This window comes from Heterodontus francisci, chromosome 2 (genome assembly GCF_036365525.1).
Source record: "Heterodontus francisci isolate sHetFra1 chromosome 2, sHetFra1.hap1, whole genome shotgun sequence".
In the NCBI taxonomy this organism is placed as follows: Eukaryota; Metazoa; Chordata; class Chondrichthyes; order Heterodontiformes; family Heterodontidae; genus Heterodontus; species Heterodontus francisci.
In genome coordinates this window covers 33,824,895-33,847,601 of record NC_090372.1, presented here as the reverse complement: position 1 = coordinate 33,847,601, position 22,707 = coordinate 33,824,895, and the positions used below count along the sequence as shown (strand labels likewise).

At 42.0% G+C, this 22,707-nt stretch overlaps 2 protein-coding genes across 5 annotated transcripts in view; one reads left to right on the top strand and one right to left on the bottom strand.

The window, feature by feature from the left end:
• The first annotated feature begins 2,165 nt into the window (after nt 1-2,165).
• nrsn1 (neurensin 1) lies at nt 2,166-10,035 on the top strand. The gene is made up of 3 exons (XM_068056921.1): nt 2,166-2,196; nt 7,389-7,598; nt 9,271-10,035. Exons 2-3 carry the CDS (start codon nt 7,410-7,412, stop codon nt 9,673-9,675), a joined length of 594 nt encoding a protein of 197 aa, XP_067913022.1. The 5' UTR covers nt 2,166-2,196; nt 7,389-7,409; the 3' UTR covers nt 9,676-10,035.
• A 1,239-nt stretch (nt 10,036-11,274) lies between these two features.
• The window catches only part of LOC137383724 (doublecortin domain-containing protein 2-like), a 233,958-nt gene continuing 222,525 nt past the window's right edge, over nt 11,275-22,707 (bottom strand). For 2 of the 4 annotated variants that reach the window (XM_068056901.1, XM_068056899.1), the window contains exon 10: nt 11,275-18,795. In XM_068056901.1, the coding sequence (XP_067913002.1) occupies nt 18,676-18,795 (120 nt within the window). In that variant the 3' untranslated portion in view covers nt 11,275-18,675. Of the gene's footprint in view, nt 18,796-21,239; nt 21,310-22,707 lie in introns of all 4 variants that reach the window. The other 2 variants (XM_068056900.1, XM_068056907.1) reach the window with 2 other exon arrangements.

Below are 22,707 nucleotides of genomic sequence, written 5' to 3'. Positions count from 1 at the left end.
GAATCTACTGTCAGGTTTCCACCCCCCTGCAAAGATCATTTAAACCCTCCCCAACAGCACTAGCAAATCTCCCTGTAAGGACATTGGTCCCAGCCCTGTTGAGATGCAACTGTTCAGCAATCCCAATGCCTCAAGTATCTAAAGTCCTCCTTTCTGTACCATCTCTCTAGCCACATATTCATCAACTCTTACCTTTCTATTTCTGTAGTCTCTATCACGTGAATCTGGAGATTGCTATTTTTGAGGTCCTGCTTTTCAATCTCTCTCCTAGCTCCCTAAACTCTGCCTGCAGGACCTCATCCCTCTTTCTGCCTATGTCATTCATGCTGAATTGGAGCACGACCTCTGACTGTTCACCCTCCCCCCTCAGAATGTCCTGTAGCAGCTCAGCGACATCCTTGACCCTGGCACCAAGGCAGCAACATACCATCCTGGAGTCACATCTGCAGCCACAGAAGCACCTGCCTGTTCCCCTCACTATCAAATCCTCTACCATTATTGCTCTTCTACTTATTCCTCCCCTATCCCCTGTGCAGTTGAGCCACCCATAGTGCTAAGAACTTGGCTGTGCCTGCACTCCTCAGAGGAACCATCACTCTCACCAGTATTGAGGACTGAATACCAGTTGGAGAGCAAGATGCACTCATGGGATCCCTGCCCTGCCTACCTGGTCTCCTTGTCCTTCTGGCAGTCACCCAATCCCTCTCTGCCTGCACATTTTTAAGCTGCAGGGTGACCACCTCCAGAAACATGCTATCCACAAAGCTCTGAGCCTCTCAGATGCCCCTTAGTGACTCCAGCTACTGCTCAAGCTCTGAAACCCGAAGCTCAAGCTGCTCCAGTTGATGACACTCCTGTACATGTGATCATTCTGGCATGAGATGTGTCCAGGATTTCCCACATGACACAGGATGTGCATACAACTGGGCTGAGGTTCCCTGCCATGCCTTTTCTTTCTTGGCTATTAACTAGAAACAGTTACCAGCTACTCACCAAACGACTCCTTCCCTGGTTGTGACATGACCATATCTGTTTTGCAGATGTTGCTTTTGTTGTTGGTGATTTCACAGGAGGCTCTCTCCCCCATTTTAATGCCTCGGTCTCTGCGCTCAGTCTCCACCCAGATCCTCCACTGCTGCTGGTGAGTCTCATATTGGAATCTGAGATGAGCTACTGACCACATATTCACACCATCACTAAGACCATCTATTTTCCACAACACCACCCAACTCCACCTCTGTCTCAGCTCATCTGCTGCTGAAACCCTCATTTATGCCTTTGTTACCTCTGGCCTTCACTATTCCAACTCACTCCTGTCTGGTCTCCTGCATTCTATCCTCCATTAACTCGAGGTCATCCAAAACTCTGCTGCCCATGTCTTGTCTCGCACCAAACCCTGATCACCTATATCACCCCTGTGCTTGCTGACCTACAGTGGCTCCCAATCAAGGAACATCTTGATTTTGAAATTCTCATCCTTATTTTCAGAACTATCTATGGTCTCACCCCTCCCTATCTCTAATCTCCTCCAGCCCCACAACTCTCAGATATCTGCACTCATCCAGTTATGGCCTCTTGAACATCCCTGATTTTAATTGCTCCATTGGTGGCCGTGCCTTCAGCTGCCTAGGCCCTAAGCTCTGGAATTCCTTTCCTACAACTTTCCACCTCTTCTTCCTTTATGATGCTCCTTAAAACCTACCTCTTTTGACCAAGCTTTTGGCTATCTGACCTAATATCTCCTTAAATGGCATGGCATCATATTTTGTTTTACAATGCTCCTGTGAAGTACTTTAGGACATATTATTACATTAAAGGTGCGATACAAATATAAGTTGTTCTTGTTGTTTGCAAAGTTGGGGGAGGAAATAAATGCTGGTTGGTTGGTCCTTAGCTGCTATCAAATGGATATGCAAATTATAAACTGGACGGAGGCGAGACAAATAAACAACTTGCCCATCTCACTGAGCTCTCCTCCCCGTCAAGTGTGGAGGAACCCGCCCCCTTGCCGAGATGGCGCAGGCGCTCTGGGCTGAGGAGTGAGTGGCTGCTGTCCCGGTTGTGGGGCACTCGCAGGAACGGCAATGCACTGACAGCGAGAGAAGAAGAAAAGGAGGAGGACGGATCGGAAAAGCACACGCACAGTCATAACCCCCGCCCCCCACCCCGCCTCAAAAAGTCACGTTTTGAGGGCAGGTAAAAACGCAAAAAAGTAAAGCCGCTGGAAATGGGCCGCGATGCGAGTCACTGGCTGGGTGGAAGGGATTGCTGCTTCTCACCGGGTGGGTCTGTGGTGATTGAGGAGCTGGCCGCGGCGGGCTTGGGTACAGGAGATCGATGGGCTCCACCGGCTGAGAGCGAGGGGGGAGAGGGGGAGCACCCGGCAGCTCTGGCCGGACCCTCCACATTCACACCCCGAGAAATTTTGGAATTGTTTTTAGAAGTTTTTCAGCAACAATGAAAACTTGGTTTAAGATATTTATCAAGTCAAGGGATCTTTATTGGTGGCACTAAATATTCAACACTTTTGTTTGCGAGGTATATATATGTTTTAAATACAATATCGAGATGGCTTTAAGATGAAGTCTGTGGTCCCGAAGTACTTTAGAAGCAATTAGGAACAAACTAAAAGGTGAAATAATGGTCATTTGTTCTTTAGTGTGCCGGATGGAGTACTGTAGCTGGATTGGGTTTGAATGGCATGTTTAGAGGTCGCTGTTTTAAGTTTCCGGCCACCTCCAGCCAGCACTTGTTCCGTGTTGTCGATGAGGATTTCAGCACCTTGGAGAGTTACATCAGCCGCTCACTACGTGAGCTCTTTTATATTTGAAGTGAATGTCGTAGAAGGATTCCCGGTTTTTCGACTTCACAAATGGTGTACAAAATGTCGAGCAAAAGTGTAACTAGTGGGAAAATAGTCGTTGGAATACAGTTTCATTTACTATGTGTATTCTGCCGATCACTTATGCAGTTTAGCACTTGAGCATTAAGTACCGTAGATGCCCAGTTTACCTATGATAATCCAGAGGAGACGGGGTGAAACTGTTGTCTGCACTTTGCTGAAAGCTTGAGGTCTCACGAAGTGAAATATTTATAATTTAACTTATAACTTAAGAGTTAGTCAAACTTAAATGTTGCAATACAAATTACCTTAACTACAGTATACCAGTTGATATAGGCATGGTGAAGAAACATTGCTAAAATTTATATAGGCATGCTGGTACTTTTAAGTTTTAAGGAAATTGGAACAATGTTGTGGCCTGCAGTAAGATGTATCTCCAGTGTAAGACTAACCATATCTCACAACTTCCTCACTAATGAGTTAGCTGGGGAGCAGTTCTTATGAATAAATTAATATTGCGCTCTTAACCATGCCATAGCCCATGAAATTTGTTGCATGAAGTCAACAGTTTTGTGATAAAAACTGCAGTTATTGCAGTTAGTTTACAATCCATTTAACATATTAATATGTCTCAAAGTGCTGAACACAAGTAAGCACCTGGGAATAGTGATAGAAAGGTAAGAGGAAGTGATTGAAGGAGTAATCAAAAAGGTAGGCCTTTGAAGAAGGGAAGAGTGAAAGTAAAGTGGAGGGGTTTAGGGAGAATTTCAGAGTATGGGGCCAAGATGACTGAAGCTGAAAGAAAGAGGAAGGGGGAATGCAAAACAGTCCAAAGTCAGACGTCAAGGGTGAAAGCCTAAATGGCTGTGAGTTTTGGAACACATTTCAGAGATAGATGACAACAAGAATTTTGAATATGATATATTGGGGGATGAAGAAAGAATGGTGATTGGTAAGAGTAAAGGTGATGGAAGGCAGACAATGGATGTATTGCAGTTCTTAAAGGATAGAACTGGGGAGAATGGCAAAGAATGATTAAGCCTGGAGGTGCTGAAAGTGTAGATGAGGATCTCAGTTGTTGTAAAACTGGGGTGAGGTCAGAGAAATGGATAACCTCAGAGGAAGAAAAGCTGGGCTTGGTGGTGGAATTTGAATCTTTACTCAGGTTCAAATAGGACAGCAAAGTTGTGCCACTGTGAGGGTCAGCCTGAAGGGCAGGGAATGGGATGGAAATAGGGGCTAGTTTGCAAAGTTTTTGGCAGTAGCCAAACAGACTTCAGTCTTGCTTACACTAAGCTAAAGGAAATTTTTGTTTATCCAGCATCTGGTAGACACAGTAATGATTGGGGAGCAAAGGGCTGTTGCAGAGAGGAGAGCTGGTCTCATCAACATACAAGTGAATATTGATCCTATGCCCACAAATTATGTCACTCAATCAGGACATCCTCAGGAACCAGCAATATTGCAACAGCTACTAGTATAGCCCATTACTTTAAAACAAATTGCAACTACAGTAAAGGTGATAGCATGATGATGCCTTGTTTTTAAGATTCATTGTGTGTCCCATTGAGTGTTGGGACAACTGTGCTGTTCATACACTGAGTTCCCAGTATCAACTGTATTGCTGCATGGAGGTGGCAAGGAGAGGCCAAATATTTCCAGATTTACAGCCATGGAAAACTGGAAGAATGGTCATCACAGACCATTACAACATACATTATAGTATATGGCTACAAAGCAGTACTGGTTAAACTTCGGAGACAGTGTTGCAGTCTGATTCCTTGTACAAATATGGGCAGGAGGGGGGTTTCTTCATGAAAGGGAAACAGGAGAAATCAAAAATTGCAATTTGTTACAACATAGCATTTCTTTCAAAGCAAAATCTCATTTGTTAATGATGATCTTTTACTGGGGTAAAAGATAAACAATCCATTTCAACTACTTATTTTGAATTCTAACAGAGTTTACTCAAGTGACCTAGTTATTTTGTTGGGAGTGGGCAATCATCATTGATATATGTTTGGACAACCCAACACTTTTTAGAACAAATGCATTACTTTTAAAGTGGAGTCACTATTGCTGTATAGATAAACATGGCAACCAATATGCGCACAGCTTTGTTGCATAAACAATAAATAAATAAATGATTAGACAATCTGTTTTAGTGCTACTTGGTTGAGGGTGAAATCTTAGCGAAGACACCAAAAGATTCCTTTACTCTTCTTCAAGTAGTTCCATGGAGCTTTTAAGTACACCTGAGTAGGCAGCTGATCAAAAGTCAGCATTTCCAACAATGCAGCACTCCTTCAGTATCTCACTGAAGTGTCTGTCTCAATTATATGCTCAGTTCACAGTAAAACATGAACTTATAATCTTCTGACCCAGATGTGCTGCAGCTGAGCTACTGAGATTTAGTAACAGATATTTTGTACATTATTAAAGTTGTCTTACAACCAACAAAACCATAACAAAATTCAGCAATAATACCTATGTATAAAAGTAGGAACATAGGAACAAAGGTAGGCCATTCAGCCCCTCAAGCCTGTTTCACATTCAATTCGATCATGGCTGATTTGCATCTTAACTTCATTTACCTGCCTTGGCTCCGTAAACCCTATTACCCTTGCCGCACAAAAATCTATCAATCTCAGCATTGACATTTTCTGGCCTTAACAACTCTTTAGGAGGAGAGTTCCAGATTTCCACTACCCTCTGTGTGAAGAAATACTTCCTGATGTCATCGTTGAATGACCTAGCTCTAATTTTAAGGCTGTGCCCAGTTGTACTGGACTCCCCTATCAGAGGAAATAGTTTCTCTCTATCCTTTCATCTCCTTTAATCATCTTAAAGAATAGTAAATGCAATTGAATAGAATGCAAAATGTAGTTCCAAGACTGAAGAGGAGGATATTTGTGATGTTATTTCTCTGCTTGCCTCATGAGCTGGAATAATTTAGTATGACCAGATTGTCTAGATTTATGACAAATGATTGTTTCACCATTTGTGATGTGTCTGAATCCCAGCTTGGACTGATGGAGAGAAAGTCTCCTCTATCTGCTGTCTGTAACAGCCCAGTACTAAAATCACTCTAAGCTGTCTCAATCCAGTTTCTGGTGGATATCGCTCGAAAGTACTAAAGTACTGACAAGTACACCAGCATTTTCAAGCAAAAGGATGGCTGATGTGGGGAATGGAAAAGCATCACATCAGGCAGTTGGGATTGAGGGGTCAAGCCTATTGTTGAGATAAATCACTCGAAGCCTTATCTTACATCTTGGCCATTATCTTACATCTTGGCCATTATCTGACCTGAGAGTGCTAGATGTTAACAATGGGCACCCATGTTGAGAAAGTGCTCCTACAATAGATCATGCTACGTTTGCAAACACAAAAACTAAAATATTAAATCATTTAGTTTTCTAACAACAATAATTTGTCTTTAAATGGTTTCTTTAAAATAGAAACGCCTCCCATAGCACTTGGCAGAGGTATAAAGGAAAAACAGATGCTGAGCTAAAAAGAATTAGGAGTGACCAAATGATTGTAGCTTTTAACGAAGGTCTTAAAAAGAGGAGAGGGAGATAGAGAACCAGAGAATTTACTGCTTGCTCACCATTTATTATGACAGCAGGTAAACTTGTATCAGTACTGGGAAAGAAAGGTATGTAGGGCATCCCTCTGATGAGCACCATTTCTTTTATACATGATAAATGGTCATGTCAACCCCAAAATGTCCCAATTTGGTTCTAGTTAACCAACTGGTCAAACATGGGCAACTCTGGATTTGCTATTCAGATGCAAGCATAAACACAATTATTTGCCAATCAGGCCAAGTATTCATACGTAGAGAACTATTTCCACCACCAGATTCAAAAGCACATTAAATATGTAGCATGCCTTTTGCTTCAAAATTAATTGTCATTGGAATCGAGTTACAGCTCTAAATCTTGCTTTCACAATATCCTCTATCTGGCCTTCCACCAAAATAAAACCTTTATTACATATCCTGAATTGGATTGCAATTCCCTTTCATATAGTGCCATAGATTCTGCTTCTTTGTCATAAATAACAGGAAAACCTTTCTAAGTCAACCTAGAATGTGATGATTTATCTCCATGAGAAGCGGCAAATTATTTGTTGCTTGGATAGAAAGATCATTTCCTGTAGATACAAATTAAACGGTTCAGAGACGGAGTTAAAACAAATAATTATTTATTTACAAGTCAATAATCTTCCTGATGGTAAATTACCATGAGTCGAAGTACTCAATGCAAAGTGCAAGTACTTGACTCTAATTTTCTTCTTATAAACATGTAGATAACATTTACAGCTGTCATGGTTACAAGAGGAATAACTGAAAACTATATTGGTCTATTTTAAAATACATTAGTTCATAAACAACAGTATATGGCTTATCTTCAAATATTGTGATACGATTATAGAATTAGGCCATCTAAATGCCACTTCACATTGGATGAACTTTTGGGAATAGATGTTACTGGGTCACCTGCTTGCTGATCAAACTTCAGTATTTTGTGATTTACAGTTTGGAATGCAGCTATAAAGGATGAGTTTGTGTGCTGAGATCTGCCGGTCGGAGAACTCTAACTACAGTGCAGAGGGGCTACACCAACGCTATGGAGTCCGATCGTATCTGCATCAGTTCTATGAAGACTGTACGGCATCCATCTGGGAACACGAGGACGATTTTCAAATTAAGCGAACCCCAAGCAGATGGAGCTCTATTCTCTGGAAGGTATGCGCGATATTGTTCTCAATAATATTTCATCACTTTTTAAACTCATAGGCCCAGAAATTGCTGGAAGATAACTGCAAGTTCATAGCACGCAACATTACTAGTGCATAAAAAAATAGAAATTTGTGAAGAGTTACGCCAGGTGGTCTGATTTGCCACAAATTGCCAGACGATTTCCGCTGTTAGCCTTGCCAGAACCAGAAAAAAATTACCATTTCACTGAGTCTCCCGATTGTGTCATTGAATTGCTGAGTGTGTGCTGCTAAGATGAATTAATTTCGCTACAGCCATTTAGGGCTGGTAATTCAGCTTGTAAGGACCTTATTAATGATGTGATTTATGGTGCTGACATGACACTCAATCTTGGAGGCCCAGGAGGGGGACAGTGGAAGTCTGGAGTCTCACCCTACAGGTAATAAATGTTTCTTGGAGGTTAAAATTTAAAAATTTTCTCGCTTTTCCTTTTTGTTTTTCCCCCTCCAAATCCATTCTTGCTTTTGCTCTTTACTTCTCTTTCCATATCTAATTTGGCTGTAATTTACTCTAGTTCCATCTCTCTAATTCGCAATGTCTTTCTCGATCCTTAAATGTCATTGTTTAAGGAGCTAGACACCGGACCCAATGTTTAAGAGGTCCCAGATGTCACCGTGTCGATATCAATTTGCATTTGCAGCTATTTGTGGTGCAAAAATAAAACGTTCTGAAGGGTGAGTTTTAAAAAATCCAATTCACAACTTTCACCACAAGATGTGCCGCTCCAGCAATTTCTGGGTAAACAGGATTATTTATGCATTAAAATATTAAATACATGTGCACTTCCTGTTTGTAATTTTTTACTTCCAATTGTCACCTTTTTGCCATTATACATTCCTATGTAATTATGCCCTCCTACCAACAGTGGCAGTGTAACGTCTTTATTTCCCATTTCTAAGTTCAGTCTGTAATGCAGAGAAATTCTTACACTGCAACCAACTCTGTTTTTCTGCTTTCTAAACGGCCATATGTTTTGCTATTTAACTATAACTAACGACACAAAATCAAGGTGTATAAAAAAAAATGTATGGCATTAATGTGGGAACTTACATATGTTACCCCAGTTGAAGAGCTCAAGTGTCCAAGTCTAACTACCCATCTGAAGGCATTTTAGTAACAAATTAAGTAGCTGGTGCCTAGATTTTGTAAATAAGCATCTAATATGTTGATAGGCTTGTCAGTGTACACTGGAACTTTTGTAATACTTTTAGGACAGAAACCCCCATGACCAATCAGCCATGATTCATGTCAGAACTTGTGTAATATTGTTGAGAAATAGAAAAATTGCAAAGATTTGTTTTGTTGAATAGGGAAGACAATTTATTTCCAAAGATACTAGTGCGGTAAGGCATCACACGTTTCATTAACATTTGAATATACCCAATAAAGATGTAAATGAGCACAATCTCATGAATACAAAAGAGGCCTTGTAGTGATAAATAGGTCAGTCTGCCCTTTTAAGCCAGATTCAAAATGTTAATTGCCACTGAGTTATAACAGCAAAGTACTTCACTTAGCATGCTGTAATTTTGTGATTGTGGAATAGGCACTATTTTTGGATGCTGTAACTGCATTGGTGTACTAAAATTGTGAAGCATAAATCAATGGTGTGCAGTGTTTTGTTATTACGATTTTATAGGTCGGCCTCATGACTGGTGCTGCCATCCTTCTCATAGGATTGGCAGTGATTGGAGCTGGTTACCTGGTACCACCAAAGATTGAAGCATTTGGAGAGGAAGAAGCGGCTTTTCTGGTAGTGGATGGTCATGCCATCCAGTTCAACGTGGCACTGGACATCTGTAAGCTGGCAGGGGCCATCCTCTTTTGCATCGGGGGGATGATAATGGCTACTTGCCTCCTGATGTCTGCCTTTGCCACGAGTTACTCCAAGGAAGAAAAATACCTTCAGCAGAAGTTCAAAGAGAGAATAGTGGAAGCCCAAGCTTCCTTCCAGCCCGTCACTAAAGCACCAACTCCAGGAGAATGTAAAATCCCCATCACTTTATCAAAAGTATACAACGTGCAGCCCACATCAGAGACCTAAAGTGCAAATATTAGATGTTGCATAGCCCATTGTAAATTAGCTATACCAGAAAAAATCTTTTTAAATGTTTTATCATATTTTTTTATAGAGGTTTAGAGAGGCAGAATAAGCGTTAAACTGCTAAATTTCAGACTCATGTCTTCATTCAGCAAATCGCAAGCATTTCAGGTGAGATTCAGATTTGCGACTCAGTCGTACATTCACTGTGTAATGCGGACTGGATATATTGGTTACCCACAAAAAAAACTGTTGGCCAATGTCAGAATACAGATATAATCTCTTGAAAGCTTCAACTTGCAGATCATTTTGTTTCAAAGTTTAATGTGAAATGGTGTTTATGTGTATTTGAAATGAATTAAATAAAGTATGAGTGATGACATAACTGAAATTCTATGTTTACCTTTTCTTCCTCCCTCCTTCTTGCATACAGGTTTTATTTTATAACATAGCACAGCATATGCCAGAGTCAATTGGATAAGTAGAACTGAATCAATGACAGGTAAATACAATTGACTATCCATTCCTTTACTGAATGGCGAGGAGGGCAAGCTGGATAGTTCAGTTGGTTAACCTTGGGAATCTGGATTTAAATCTCATATAGACCTAAAGTCTCCACTCTGCTAATTGTAAAGGTCCTCATTTAAGCAATCTTAACCCAGCTGTTGGAACATGGGCCCATAGCACTAAACAGTTGCTAAACTGTTGGTCTCACTTTAACAAGAATGGCGGAGTGAAAATGTCACACTGATGCAGCAGAGGTGCTGCTTGCAGGTTGTGACTATTTCACGCTGTTGAAGTGGAGTTGAGGGAGCTGTACTCTGCAACTGGCTGTGTTATGGTTTACTTGCATGTGCTTGATACTGATATTGTACCTAAAATGCAAAAGCACCACACTTGCTGGGTGCTGAAATCCCTCACCCTGAAGAGCGAGAGTATTAAAAAAATAAATTACAAAGTCTAACAAGATATGAAGCTCATGACCAAACCAACAACTTTTAGATGAGGGTGAAATGGACTTTGTGTACAGACTAAGAATGGTCAATTTCTGGGCCTATAACAAAAACTTGTATTTATATAGTACTTCTCACGTAATAAAGCATTCCATGGTGCTTCATAGGAGCATTATAAAACAAAATATATCCTGGAGCATATCAGAACAAAAACTATAAAGCTAATGTGCTGTGTGTCTGGCCATTGAAGGTGGACAATAAATGTGTTTTATTTAGCTAATTACATGTAGGGGAGTGATTTTTCATACATTTAATTTGCTCCATGGATTTCCTCCTTAAGATGCAATTCCAAAGCTTCCCGAGTGTTACATAATGTGTGCACAGTGAACACAATTCCGAGAAATACTCTGAAACTGCACAGCAACGTACTTTACCCACAGCATTGAGCCTCCCACTTTTACAATGCAGAAGGAAGCCATCATGCCTATATCAGCCCTTTCCTAAAGTAATCCAAAACTAGTTCCATTGCCTTGCTCTCTCCCCATAATCCTGTACAGCAAGTTGCCCCTTTACCGACTTCTTCTGGCAATGGAGGATTAGCTTTCCATTTTACCAAATCATTGTCCTCCACAAGAGGAAACAAAAAAACGGCATTGTCACTTTATTTTTAATACGGAAATGAAATGCAAAATATAGTACATTATAAATCATCTTGCCAACAAAATATTGATGAAGTCTCAAAACGAAAGGATGTATTTTACATAGGTATCAGTTTCTAGGATTACACTGGCATGTTAATACAAGATACTGTTATTTACAAGGTTTGAAACTCGATAAATGTGTCCTTTCACTCTAAGGAATATTATGTATACAAATTAACATCCACAACATATGAAACAGTTTTCTCTCACATTACACCAGCCGTTATCTGGCAAAGTTACTTGGACAGTGTTTCTGCAACCTCTTGCAGACATCATACATTTTACATTTTATCAATGGCTACGGTCAAGACTTTAACTATGGGCAAAGAAGAAAATGCAGGAAATTGCACCAATGGTAGCTTGTTAATTGCTTTGACCAATGATCCATGACACCAAAGAAAGCCCTTCCCACCAGCAAAAATACCTGAGATCCATTCAGTCCAAGGTCAGCTCTTTCTATGAGGATCAGAAAAGTGTGCTTTAAATGGAACCAGAACTGTTGGGTAACATTTTACATTTTTACCGAATGGAAACATCACCCTCAGTGATGATGAGAAATGTACTGCAGCCATAGAAAATAAAAAGGAGATAAAAAGTACAGTGATTTAAAATGCAACCAAGAACATCAGACAACAATGATCGCGTGGGTTATGTTTAAGAGTCAAACATATAATGATTCAGCCAAATTCAATTAAGTTCCTACTGGGTGGGTACAGGACAAATCAGAACACAATCGTGTCAGGTCCTGGACCTGAGCCAAGACTAATGAAAGCGCATGAGTTGCTGCAATCCTAATCCAGTTTCCAGTGTGCATAGCACAACACTGCCTATAATGTGGAACTACTTAGGCAGTCTCATTTAGGTGGGCCATGATGATAGCTGGTGTTGGGAGCATTTGGAGATGCTCTTCTGACCTTGGTTTGTAGGCATAATGTTAGGGTTGATGCTGTTGCTGGGTGAAAGGAGGAGCTTGTTCGCAATGTTATACTGAGATACTCTGAAAACAGAACTGATCTTCACTTCTCCTCTTCACACCACCCTACGCCCAGATTGGGGAGGGGAGTTCCTGGAATTTATGTGGTTACATATTCAGAGTATAGTTTGGTTTTAGTGTCAAAGGGACAATAGTGGGTGGAGAATAAAAGTCACCCAAGATGAATTTCAGACCCACTGTGTTTTGCCAGCATATTGCTTTTATTTCAGATCTGCACCTACAGACTTCCTGTGCTTTTTTTTCCATTTTCCCTATTTGCTTGCCTTTTTCCTTGGATCATGCTCTTAGATATTTACAAGTGCTTTTCTTTCATTAATGTATTTAATTTCTTTAAAACGTCCTTCTGTATCATTGAGATTTTTTTTGTATCATCTAAAAATCTGCTCTTTTTCTTTTCAGTAGGTTGCAGGTCATCCAGCACATCTCCTTCCTCTCCCTGCTTGGAACTCCCTCTCTCCTTCCATTAAAATGTATATCGTTCAGTCTTCAGTTCTGAAGGGCCTTGCCCAAAAGGTTAGCTGGCCTTTTCTTCCCAATGATGATGGACTCTGTGTATTTCCAGCATTATCAGTTGTGCAGAATTTGGTTACCTTGCGAATGTTGCATTTGAAACAAATTCTGTTCCTTTGAATCAAATTCTGTTCCTCTGTTTCCCCTTGTGGGGGAATCTAGAACTAGCGGCATAGTTTCATAATAGGGGGTCGCCCATTTAAGACAGAAATGAGGAGGAATTTCTTCTCTCAGAGGGTCATGAATCTTTGGAATTCTCTACCCGAGAGCGCTGTGGAGGCTGGGTTATTGAATATATTCAAAGCTGAGATAGACAGACTTTTCGAAATATAGGGGAGTGACGGGTTATGGGAACAGGCAGGAAGGTGGAGTTGAGGCCAAGATTAGATCAGCCATGATCTTACTGAATCACAGAACAGGCTCAAGGGGCCGTATGGTCTACTCCTCCTATTTCTTATGTTCGCATGTTGTTAATGACAAATGTTACTCTATTCAATAAATTAAGGACAATGAATAGGGAGTAAACAATCCTATATCATCTTTCTTTGTGGCTGGTAAATATATTAGACTAACTCAATTTTTTTCTATACCCTGTAATATTTCATTGTGGAAGGGGTAATGCAATCAATGCTACACTAAGACTAAAGGTATGGAATAGCTCTGATTGACCTGCTGTTAGCTGCGAACAATATAGAGAGAAGATTTTGCAGCTGGCACGGAATGTATAATCACCAAAAAATGGATCATAAATCGTAGCTCGCAATTTCCATCAGTTACATGCAAGGTTCTACTTGGAAGCATGGGGTCTCGGAGCGTTGCAGTATACACAGTCAGCAGGCCAAAGTACTGTGTGCTGTCCGGTGATGGGGAAAAGAGAGAAGACTTTACAAGGGAAAGCAGAAAAAAAAATATTTTTTTATTGAATCCTCTCAAACATTTGGAATGGAACCTTCAGGCCCTACTCCACTGAGAGGACACAGGGGGTGACATCAAAACATAGTGGGCACATAGAATCATACGGCACAGAAGGAGGCCATTCAGTCCAGTGTGCATGCGCTAGCTCTTTCAAAGTTATCATACAAGGAACGCACAAAGTTAACATGCAGGTGCAGCAGGCTATTAGGAAGGAAAATGGCATGTTGGCCTTTGTTGCAAGGGGATTGGAGTACAGGAACAAAGAAGTCTTAGTAAAATTGTACAGGGCTTTGGTGAGACCGCACCTGGAATAGTGTGTGCAGTTTTGGTCTCCACATTTACGAAAGGAAATACTTGCACTGGAGGCAATGCAGAGAAGATTTACTAAATTGGTTCCTGGGATGAGGGGGTTGTCCTATGATGAGGCTGAGTAAATTGGGCCTATAATTCTCTGGGGCTTAGAAGAATGAGAGGCAATCTAATTGAGACATACAAGATTCTGAAAGGGCTTGATAGGGTAGAAACTGTGAGACTGTTCCCACTGGTCAGGGAATCTAGCACATGGGGACACAGTCTCAAGACAAGGGGCCAATCATTCACGACTGAGATGAGGAGAAATTACTGCACTCAAAGGGTTGTGAATCTTTGGAATTCTCTACCCCAGAGGGTTGTGGATACTCCATCATTGAATACATTTAAGGCTGGGACAGATAGATTTTTGGTCTTACAAGGAATCAACGGATATTGGGAGCAGGCAGGAAAGTGGAATTGAAGCCCAAGATCAGCCATGATCATATTGATAATCTATCTCGGCCTCCTCCTGAAGTCCACAGCATCACAGATGCCAGTCTTCAGCCAATTCGATTCACCGTGAGATATCAAGAAATGACTGAAGGCACTGGATACTGCAAAGGCTATGGGCCCTGACAATATTCTGGCAATAGTACTGAAGACTTGTGCTCCAGAACTTGCCGCACCCCTAGCCAAGCTGTTCCAGTAGAGCTACAACACTGGCATCTACCCGGCAATGTGGAAAATTGCCCAGGTATGTCCTGTACATAAAAAGCAGGACAAGTCCAACCTGGCCAATTACTGCCCCATCAGTCTACTCTCAGTCATCCGTAAAGTGATGGAAGGTGTCGTCGATAGTGCTATCAAGCGGCACTTGCTTAGCAATAACCTGCTCACTGATGCTCAGTTTGGGATCCGCCAGGGCCACTCAGCTCCTGACCTCATTACAGCCTTGGTTCAAATATGGACAAAAGAGCTGAACTCAAGAGGTGAGGGGAGTGCGACTGCCCTTGACATCAAGGCAGCATTTGACCGAGTATGGCATCAAGGTGCCCTTACAGAATTGGAGTCAACGGGAATCAGGGGGGAAACTCTCCGCTGGTTGGAGTCATACCTAGCACAAAGGAAGATGGTTGTGGTTGTTGGAGGTCAATCATCTGAGCTCCAGGACATCACTGCAGGAATTCCTCAGGGTAGTGTCCTAGGCCCAACCATCCTCAGCTGCTTCATCAATGACCTTCCTTCAATCATAAGATCAGAAGTGGGGATGTTTGCTGACGATTGCACAATGTTCAGCACCATTTACGACTCCTCAGATACTGAAGCAGTCCATGTAGAAATGCAGCAAGACCTGGACAATATCCTGGCTTGGGCTGATAAGTGGCAAGTAACATTCGGATCCACACAAGTGCCAGGCAATGACCATCTCCAACAACAGAGAATCTAACTATCTCGCCTTGACATTCAATGGCATTACCATCACTGAATCCCCCACTATCAACAATCTGGGGGTTACCATTGACCAGAAACTGAACTGGAGTAGCCATATAAATACCATAGCTACAAGAGCAGGTCAGAGGCTAGGAATCCTGTGGCGAGTAACTCATCTCCTGACTCGTCAAAGCCTGTCCACCATCTATAAGGCACAAGTCAGGAGTGTGTGGAATACTGTCCACTTGCCTGATGGGTGCAGCTCCAACAACACTGAAGGAGCTCAACACCATCCAGGACAAGGCAGCCCGCTTGATTGGCACCTTATCCACAAACATACACTCTCTGCACTGCCGACGCACATTGGCAGCAGTGTGTACCATCTACAAGGTGCACTGCAGCAACGCACAAAGGCTCCTTAGACAGCACCTTCCAAATCTGCGACCTCTACCACCTAGAAGTATATGGACAGCAAATGCATGGAACACCATCACCTGCATGATCCCCTCCAAGCCACACACCATCCTAACTTGGAACAATATTACCGTTCCTTCACTGTCACTGGGTCAAATTCCTGGAACTCCCTTTCTAACAGCACTGTGGGTGTACCTACCCCACATGGACTGCAGCGGTTCAAGGCGGCGGCTGACCATCACCTTCTCAAGGGCAATTAGGGATGGGTAATAAATGCTGGCCTAACCAGCGACGCCCACATCCCATGAATGAACAAAAAAAATGAATGGCAGAGCAGGCCCGATGGGCCATATGGTCTACTTCTGCTCCTATTTCTTGTGTTGTTGTGTATCCAATTAGTCATACTCCCCTGCTCTTTTTCCATTGCTCTGCATTTGTTTTCTTTTCAAGTTTCTATACAATTTTCCCCTTGACAGTTACTATTGAATCTGCTTTCACCACTCTTTTCAGACACTGCATTCCAGAACAACATGCTACTTAAAAAATTTCATAACAACATGCTACTTAAAAAATTTTCCCGATAGTTTTCCATCCATTGACATCAATGGGTGGAAAATTAAAGGTGGGCTTTGAGCAAGAACCCACTGGTGGCACAGGGCCTCAGAAAGTTTTGCCTTTAATAATTCTTACTTCCTAATTGTGCCTTCCCTGGCATTGCAACGTATTTGTTTCCTGGCCTTGGTTTCATTGTACTGTGCACTAAGGTTGGTTATGAGACTACACCCTGTACAACTCTCTGAATACTCTACCTCCTTGCTCCTATTCTCCACTAATCCTAATTATGCCAAACTGCTTAAGGTGCTCGGATGGTTCTCAGATCTATAATCCAGCAAGAAAGTGGTGCACTGATGAAAAAGATGGTTGCAAGGATCAAAAAGTTGTTTTATGGAAGTGTGTTGGTCCAAGATCTGTAATTACTTCAACATTTTTGATATTGGCATCAAAGGTACCTGTACTGATTCACAGTCAGTCTGCTTTGATTTATATAGAATCACAGATACAGAACAAAAAGGAGGCTTCTCTTATGGTAAATTTGTCTTAACAAAATCATTTACTTTTAAGCCTTTGATTAAGACAATTTTTTAAAATCCTGCTAGACATCTCAATGTTTTGAGATCACCTTTCTATCCCAAATATCTACAACTCTTGCAGGTGAAACCCCTCCACAATGCTATAGCAACTCCACCAGCACTTACCCTCATGCATTATGGTTCCAACAGACATAGGTGGGGCTACAGTAAAAACTATATATTAAGTTGTCAAAAATCATCAGTTAATTATTCAATAGGGATTGATAGCTCACAATCATAGATGCACAGGCATAAGTAGTAATGAGGCTTCATTTTTAAACAGGGCCATCAATATTGTTATTCTATACCTTTGTCACCAGCGTTTGGCTCCTTTCATTTCCTCCCAGTTTTAACCTGTGCATGTGTGTAGCACACATCCATCAAAACAGCATCATGAGACATTTCACTACTAGTTAAGAGGCTGATTAGACTAAAATGCCTACTAACATTTTGCTGGGCAGCAGTCATTAAATGAGAACATCACAGGTCATAATAAATAAGAAAATATGGGGATGCTGCCACAAAACAAAAATTCATGCCCACTGACCCATTTTTTAAAAATATCTGATATCTACTTCCCAAAGTTGATGATATCTGTAAGAACTTACAACAAGTAAATTGTCATAGAGAGATACAGCACTGAAACAGGCCCTTCAGTCCACCGAGTCTGTGCTGACCATCAACCACCCATTTATACTAATCCTACATTAATCCCATATTCCCTACCACATCCCCTCCTACATTAATTCCATATTCCCTACCATTCTCCTACCACCTACCTACACTAGGGACAATTTACAATGGCCAATTTACCTATCAACCTGCAAGTCTTTGGCGGTGGGAGGAAACCGGAGCACCTGGCGGAAACCCACATGGTCACAGGGAGAACTTGCAAACTCCGCACAGGCAGTACCCAGAACCGAACCTGGGTCGCTGGAGCTGTGAGGCTGCAGTGCTAACCACTGCGCCACTCCGTGGTGGCCTAGCTGTTCAGAAAGATAAATACAAACCTCCCAACCAAATGTCCACTGGGTTGGAGTGCCAGGGCCAAAGTGCTTTTTTAGCTGTATTTGCTGCTACTGCTTAGTAATAGGATTTTTGTTAGTTTTTGAGTGAACTTCTTGTAATAGCAGGACATCTAAAATACATTAAAAAGTTGTATGTCCAGGCAAACTTCCTGATAACTTTGGCCATTACAAATTCCTATGCCCACATTTACAATGGAAACTGCCTATATAAACTTATTTTGCAGTAATTATATCGTTTTGCCAGTGGAAGCAGAGTAGTGCCATTGCTGGTGGAGAGGGTGTAGTTATGGTATGACAGGACTGTATTGGTAGTTTCCAATATAAATGTGGACATCGGAGCTTATAATGGAAATATAAACAATGTCAGAATGTAGGACTTTAAAATAGGGAATAAATTACATCTGGGTGCACTGGTCACAATATTCCCCACCCTTCACCTAAAAAGTACTGTATTTAATTATAAGCAAGCCCTCTGGCCAATCATTGAACAACATCAACAGCCATTGAAACATTTTTGCCCAAACCAGTTAACTGTTGCAGCCAGGAGAGGAACCATAGTAATGACATAAAAGGGGATAACAAAATAAAAAGATAAGGAACTGTGCTATATTTGCTAACTTGTAATGGCTTGTAGATTCACTGAGCCAAGACAGCATGTCCAGTGGCTGATTGAATGGTTTCTTTTCCGTCAGTCTCTAGAGGACTGGGTATGCTTTCTGCAGGACTTGTTAATATTTCTTCCAGATTGTCAACATCCTGTGTAAAGCAAAAACAAAACAGAGAGCATAAAAATCAATATTAATACTCCTATTTTTATTTGCAGTGGCACTGTACATAAAAGGCAGCACAAATTGTACAATAGGGTCACATGTTTGAATTACAGCACTATAAGGCATTTGTACTAAATTAAAAAAATATATATATTACCACACAATTAATAGCCTCTTTCCAAGTTGTGAGCCAAGTTTAATTGTACTCTAAATTAGAAATGAGTAGGGTGTGTCTCTCTCACTCTCAACACATACACAAACACACATACAAACACACAGAAATACACATTTTATTTTAGGATTTTCAAAACTGTACTTATAGCAATTTAGCAACAGCACAAATAAGCCTGTGCCACTGTGGAAATATTGGACCAAGTCTTTAGACAGGAAACAAAGAGAAATTCCTAACTGAATAAAATAAGAGACATAGACCTTGAAATTATGCTGCAAGATACACATGACTAGACTTAACACATTAGTCTGAAATTACTTGCTCTGCTATTTTAGCCTCCGTTAAACTGAGAATGGCATTCCGGATGAATGCATTAAGCATCTGATTGCTGGTATCCCACAGCACAATGTCATGGCCACAGACTCCTCCAAACACTCTACCTCAACAAAATGGAAAACAATGAATGCAAGAAGAGCAAACGTGGAAACTAAATACAAAAGCAAGATATAAACAAGAAAATAGAGCACTAAAATAAACTTCTTAATCATTAGATGGAATGTGAAGTTGTCCATAGCTCCATCGAGCCCATTTCCTGCACATATCATGCACAATTTAACCCATTATGCACTATTACTAAACAAGCAGTCTCCTGAGAGAGGCAACAAACAACCCACAGGTAAATTAGGAAGACAAATCTCTGTGAAATTTATTCCTGGCCCAAGGGTAATCACACACAACTAAAGGATATAAATCCAATCATGCAACCCACATCATTCAGTTCTAACCAGCTACCTTCCATGAATGACTCATCTATGAAGCTGAGCAGCACATTATTCTCCACAGAAAATTTGATTACCTGTGATTATCTTTGTAACCTCAATCCCGCTCATATGCACACACTTATCCAACTTATTAAAGAGTTAAGGTATGAACTGCTTTTAGTGGGAGTCTATTTTACATTTCCATTACTCTGTGAAAGGGGGTATTTCATCTAAACTTTAGATTTGCTTGAGGCTTTTTATCTTCATTTGTACCCTTAAATCTGCAATCATAGTCTATTTTGGTAATGGACCTGTGTCCTTAACCTATTGTTTCTCCTCCCCTCTTTGTCTAGTCAGTCCTTTAGAAAAGCTTACCAACCTTTCTTTTTCAGTTCCTATAAAAAGTTAAAAACACTTCCGGTAACTGTGGCCAGGATTTTGGGTTTAGAGTCGGAACCCTGACAATGGGGTCAAATGGGGGTCACAACCTCAAACTGCACGGGAAACACAGTCACCCAGAAGTGATTTTCCCTGAATTGGCCAATTAGTATCCAAAGGGTGTGCTCATCATCCAATTAAGGATGCTGGTTGGGCTGTCAAAGCTGGAGGACCAATAGGAGGCCCTCCAGCACAGAAAGAGCAGCTGTTTGCAGTTCAGGCAGCTGGCCTAGTCCCTGATGACTTGCAGACCCTGCAGGCTGACTGGAAAATTCCAGTCAGCTGACAACAGGCCTTTAACTATCCCTGCGAACAGTTAGCCCTGCCAATTCCAATCCCGCCACTGAGAAAATGGCCCAGGGGGGTGGGATGGTGCCGGCAAACCAGCACAACGGCCAGCGGCATGCATTTTCACAGCCACATTCCTCTGTACTGGCCCCCATTTGGGGGTGAAAATCACGCCCTGTGTTTCTACACATCTTGCACTCTAATTGTATCTGCCTCCCACTCTTAGTCTTTCTGCGTGCTTCTCTTTGTATGTCTCTCACACAACTTCTTGTATTGCTTCTCTCAGTGCCTCTATCTTCAATGCTCTCATTCTTTCCTTCTCCCTCCTCTTTAAAAAAAAAGATACCCCCTTCTCAATAAATCTGTATTGCCTCACTAAGATTGATTAGAGTGCTGTAACAACTTTTGTGACATTGCTCCAAAGGATTTTTTCTCTCATTCCTGGATATTTTTTCCCGACTTGTCACACTGCTTGGGGAGCTTGCTACTAATTGAACTAGTGGGGGGGGGGGGGGGGGGGGGGGGGGGGGTAGTCGGGGGCCTTGTAATTTTTCATTTTTTTTTTAATGTGGGGCAAACAATGTCCTAATGAATCCATATTGATATTGCTCAGGAATGTGGAATGGACCATTGACCTGCCCCAGCCCTCTTATCACCTATTGGAATACTGTTCCAGTTACAAAGGATTGCACAGTCTTTTTTCCCTGCTTGACATCGTATATCAAAATATTTAAATTATGTCAAATGACCACAAGAAGCAGCCATGCCCACCAAACTTCCTCTCAGCTGGTTACTGTATCCAGGATAGCACACATCTGATGTAACTTGCTGCTGTAACGTCCTAATGGAAGAAATACATTGGATAATGAGGGGTAAAACTTGGCAACCTCAATAACACTAGCTCCAATATTAACCTAACTTGCAGGGCAGAAACAGGACAGGAGCTATTACTTTAAGAGATGTAGAGCAGGATTTTCTTTCCGAGGGCGGGAAACGGACATCAGGACCATATCCGGGTTCCGAGTCCGCCCACGGGAGTCAACAGTCACCGGCCCCGATTTTGATGGGGGCCCCCTTACTTGGCTTAGAGACGGGTTTGGCGGTCAATTAACGGCCATTGGGGTGGGAAGTCTGCAAGTGTGGGCCCAATTTAAACAGGCCACGGCAGCCATTACTGTGGCTGCCATTTCATTACTTTACATGGTGTTGGACAAATTTCTCAGGTGAGGCAGAGGCCTGGAATCTGAGGCAGGACAGCCCCTTGATTCGGAGATGCAGACATAGAGGTCCTCCGAGAGGCTGTGAGGGAGATCCTCTTTCTGGAGTGTGACAGGAGAAAGCCACCCTCCCAGACCAAGGATGGAGATAGCTGACAAAGTCAGCAGACAGAGTGTGATGCGCAGAAACTGGGTTCAATGTAGGAAGAGGTTCAATTACCTGATTTGCCCTAGCACTGTGAGTGCAATGCCAAACCCTCAGGACAGGCCTCTGGGTATTCACCCTCCAGGAGACGCAGCAGCTGAGCAGCCTAAGGCTACATGCTGCTCCTGAACATGGGAGGTGTGTGCGCTCGGGGCATTTACTAACCTCTCAGAATGGCTCAGAGCCATAGTGCTGCTGAGGACTTGCCAACACTGAAACACAAGAACACATGAATAGGAGCAGCTGTCACTGGCCATAAAGACCAGCAACGCCTTATCTTGCTCTTTTTTGTCCTTGCATGGGCTCAATGTCCACTTCAGGGCCCAGACGGGAGGAGGGGTTCGAAACCTGCATGTTATCACACCATGAGGAAGAAGCCATGGACATCGCCAGGGTCGCTGACCATGAGGAAGTCGGGCAAGGCAAAATTGGCATCCATGGTGGAGATGATGATTAGAGAGTGCAATACGTCATTAAGGGAGTCCATTGCTCCCTACCCCATCAGTATACAGTACACTGAACACTGAGTTGTATTGGGAAGTCTCAACACATACAGAGGCTTCTGCTCTCCAAGGCTAGTTCTCATGAACTCTTTTGTCTCCAACAGGTGCAAATATAGAGACACTTAAACCAACTTCCTCACCATCACCAGGCCAAGTGCAGCAACAGAAGAACTCAAACCAAGCACCGTCACACCTTACAAGCGCACCCTCCACCAGTACAGATACTATCACCTCGGTGAGTCTTCTTGTGCAGTTAGATAGGGTGGTACTGGGTGATGAGCATTGCATTATTGCGCAGGAGAAGGTGACAAAGA

Bases quoted from the DNA above. Each gene is read 5' to 3' on its own strand.
- nrsn1 (XM_068056921.1), top strand. From the start codon at position 7,410: ATGAGTTTGTGTGCTGAGATCTGCCGGTCGGAGAACTCTAACTACAGT. The intron at 7,599-9,270 runs GTATGCGCGATA...ACGATTTTATAG, and splicing joins GGAGCTCTATTCTCTGGAAG to GTCGGCCTCATGACTGGTGC.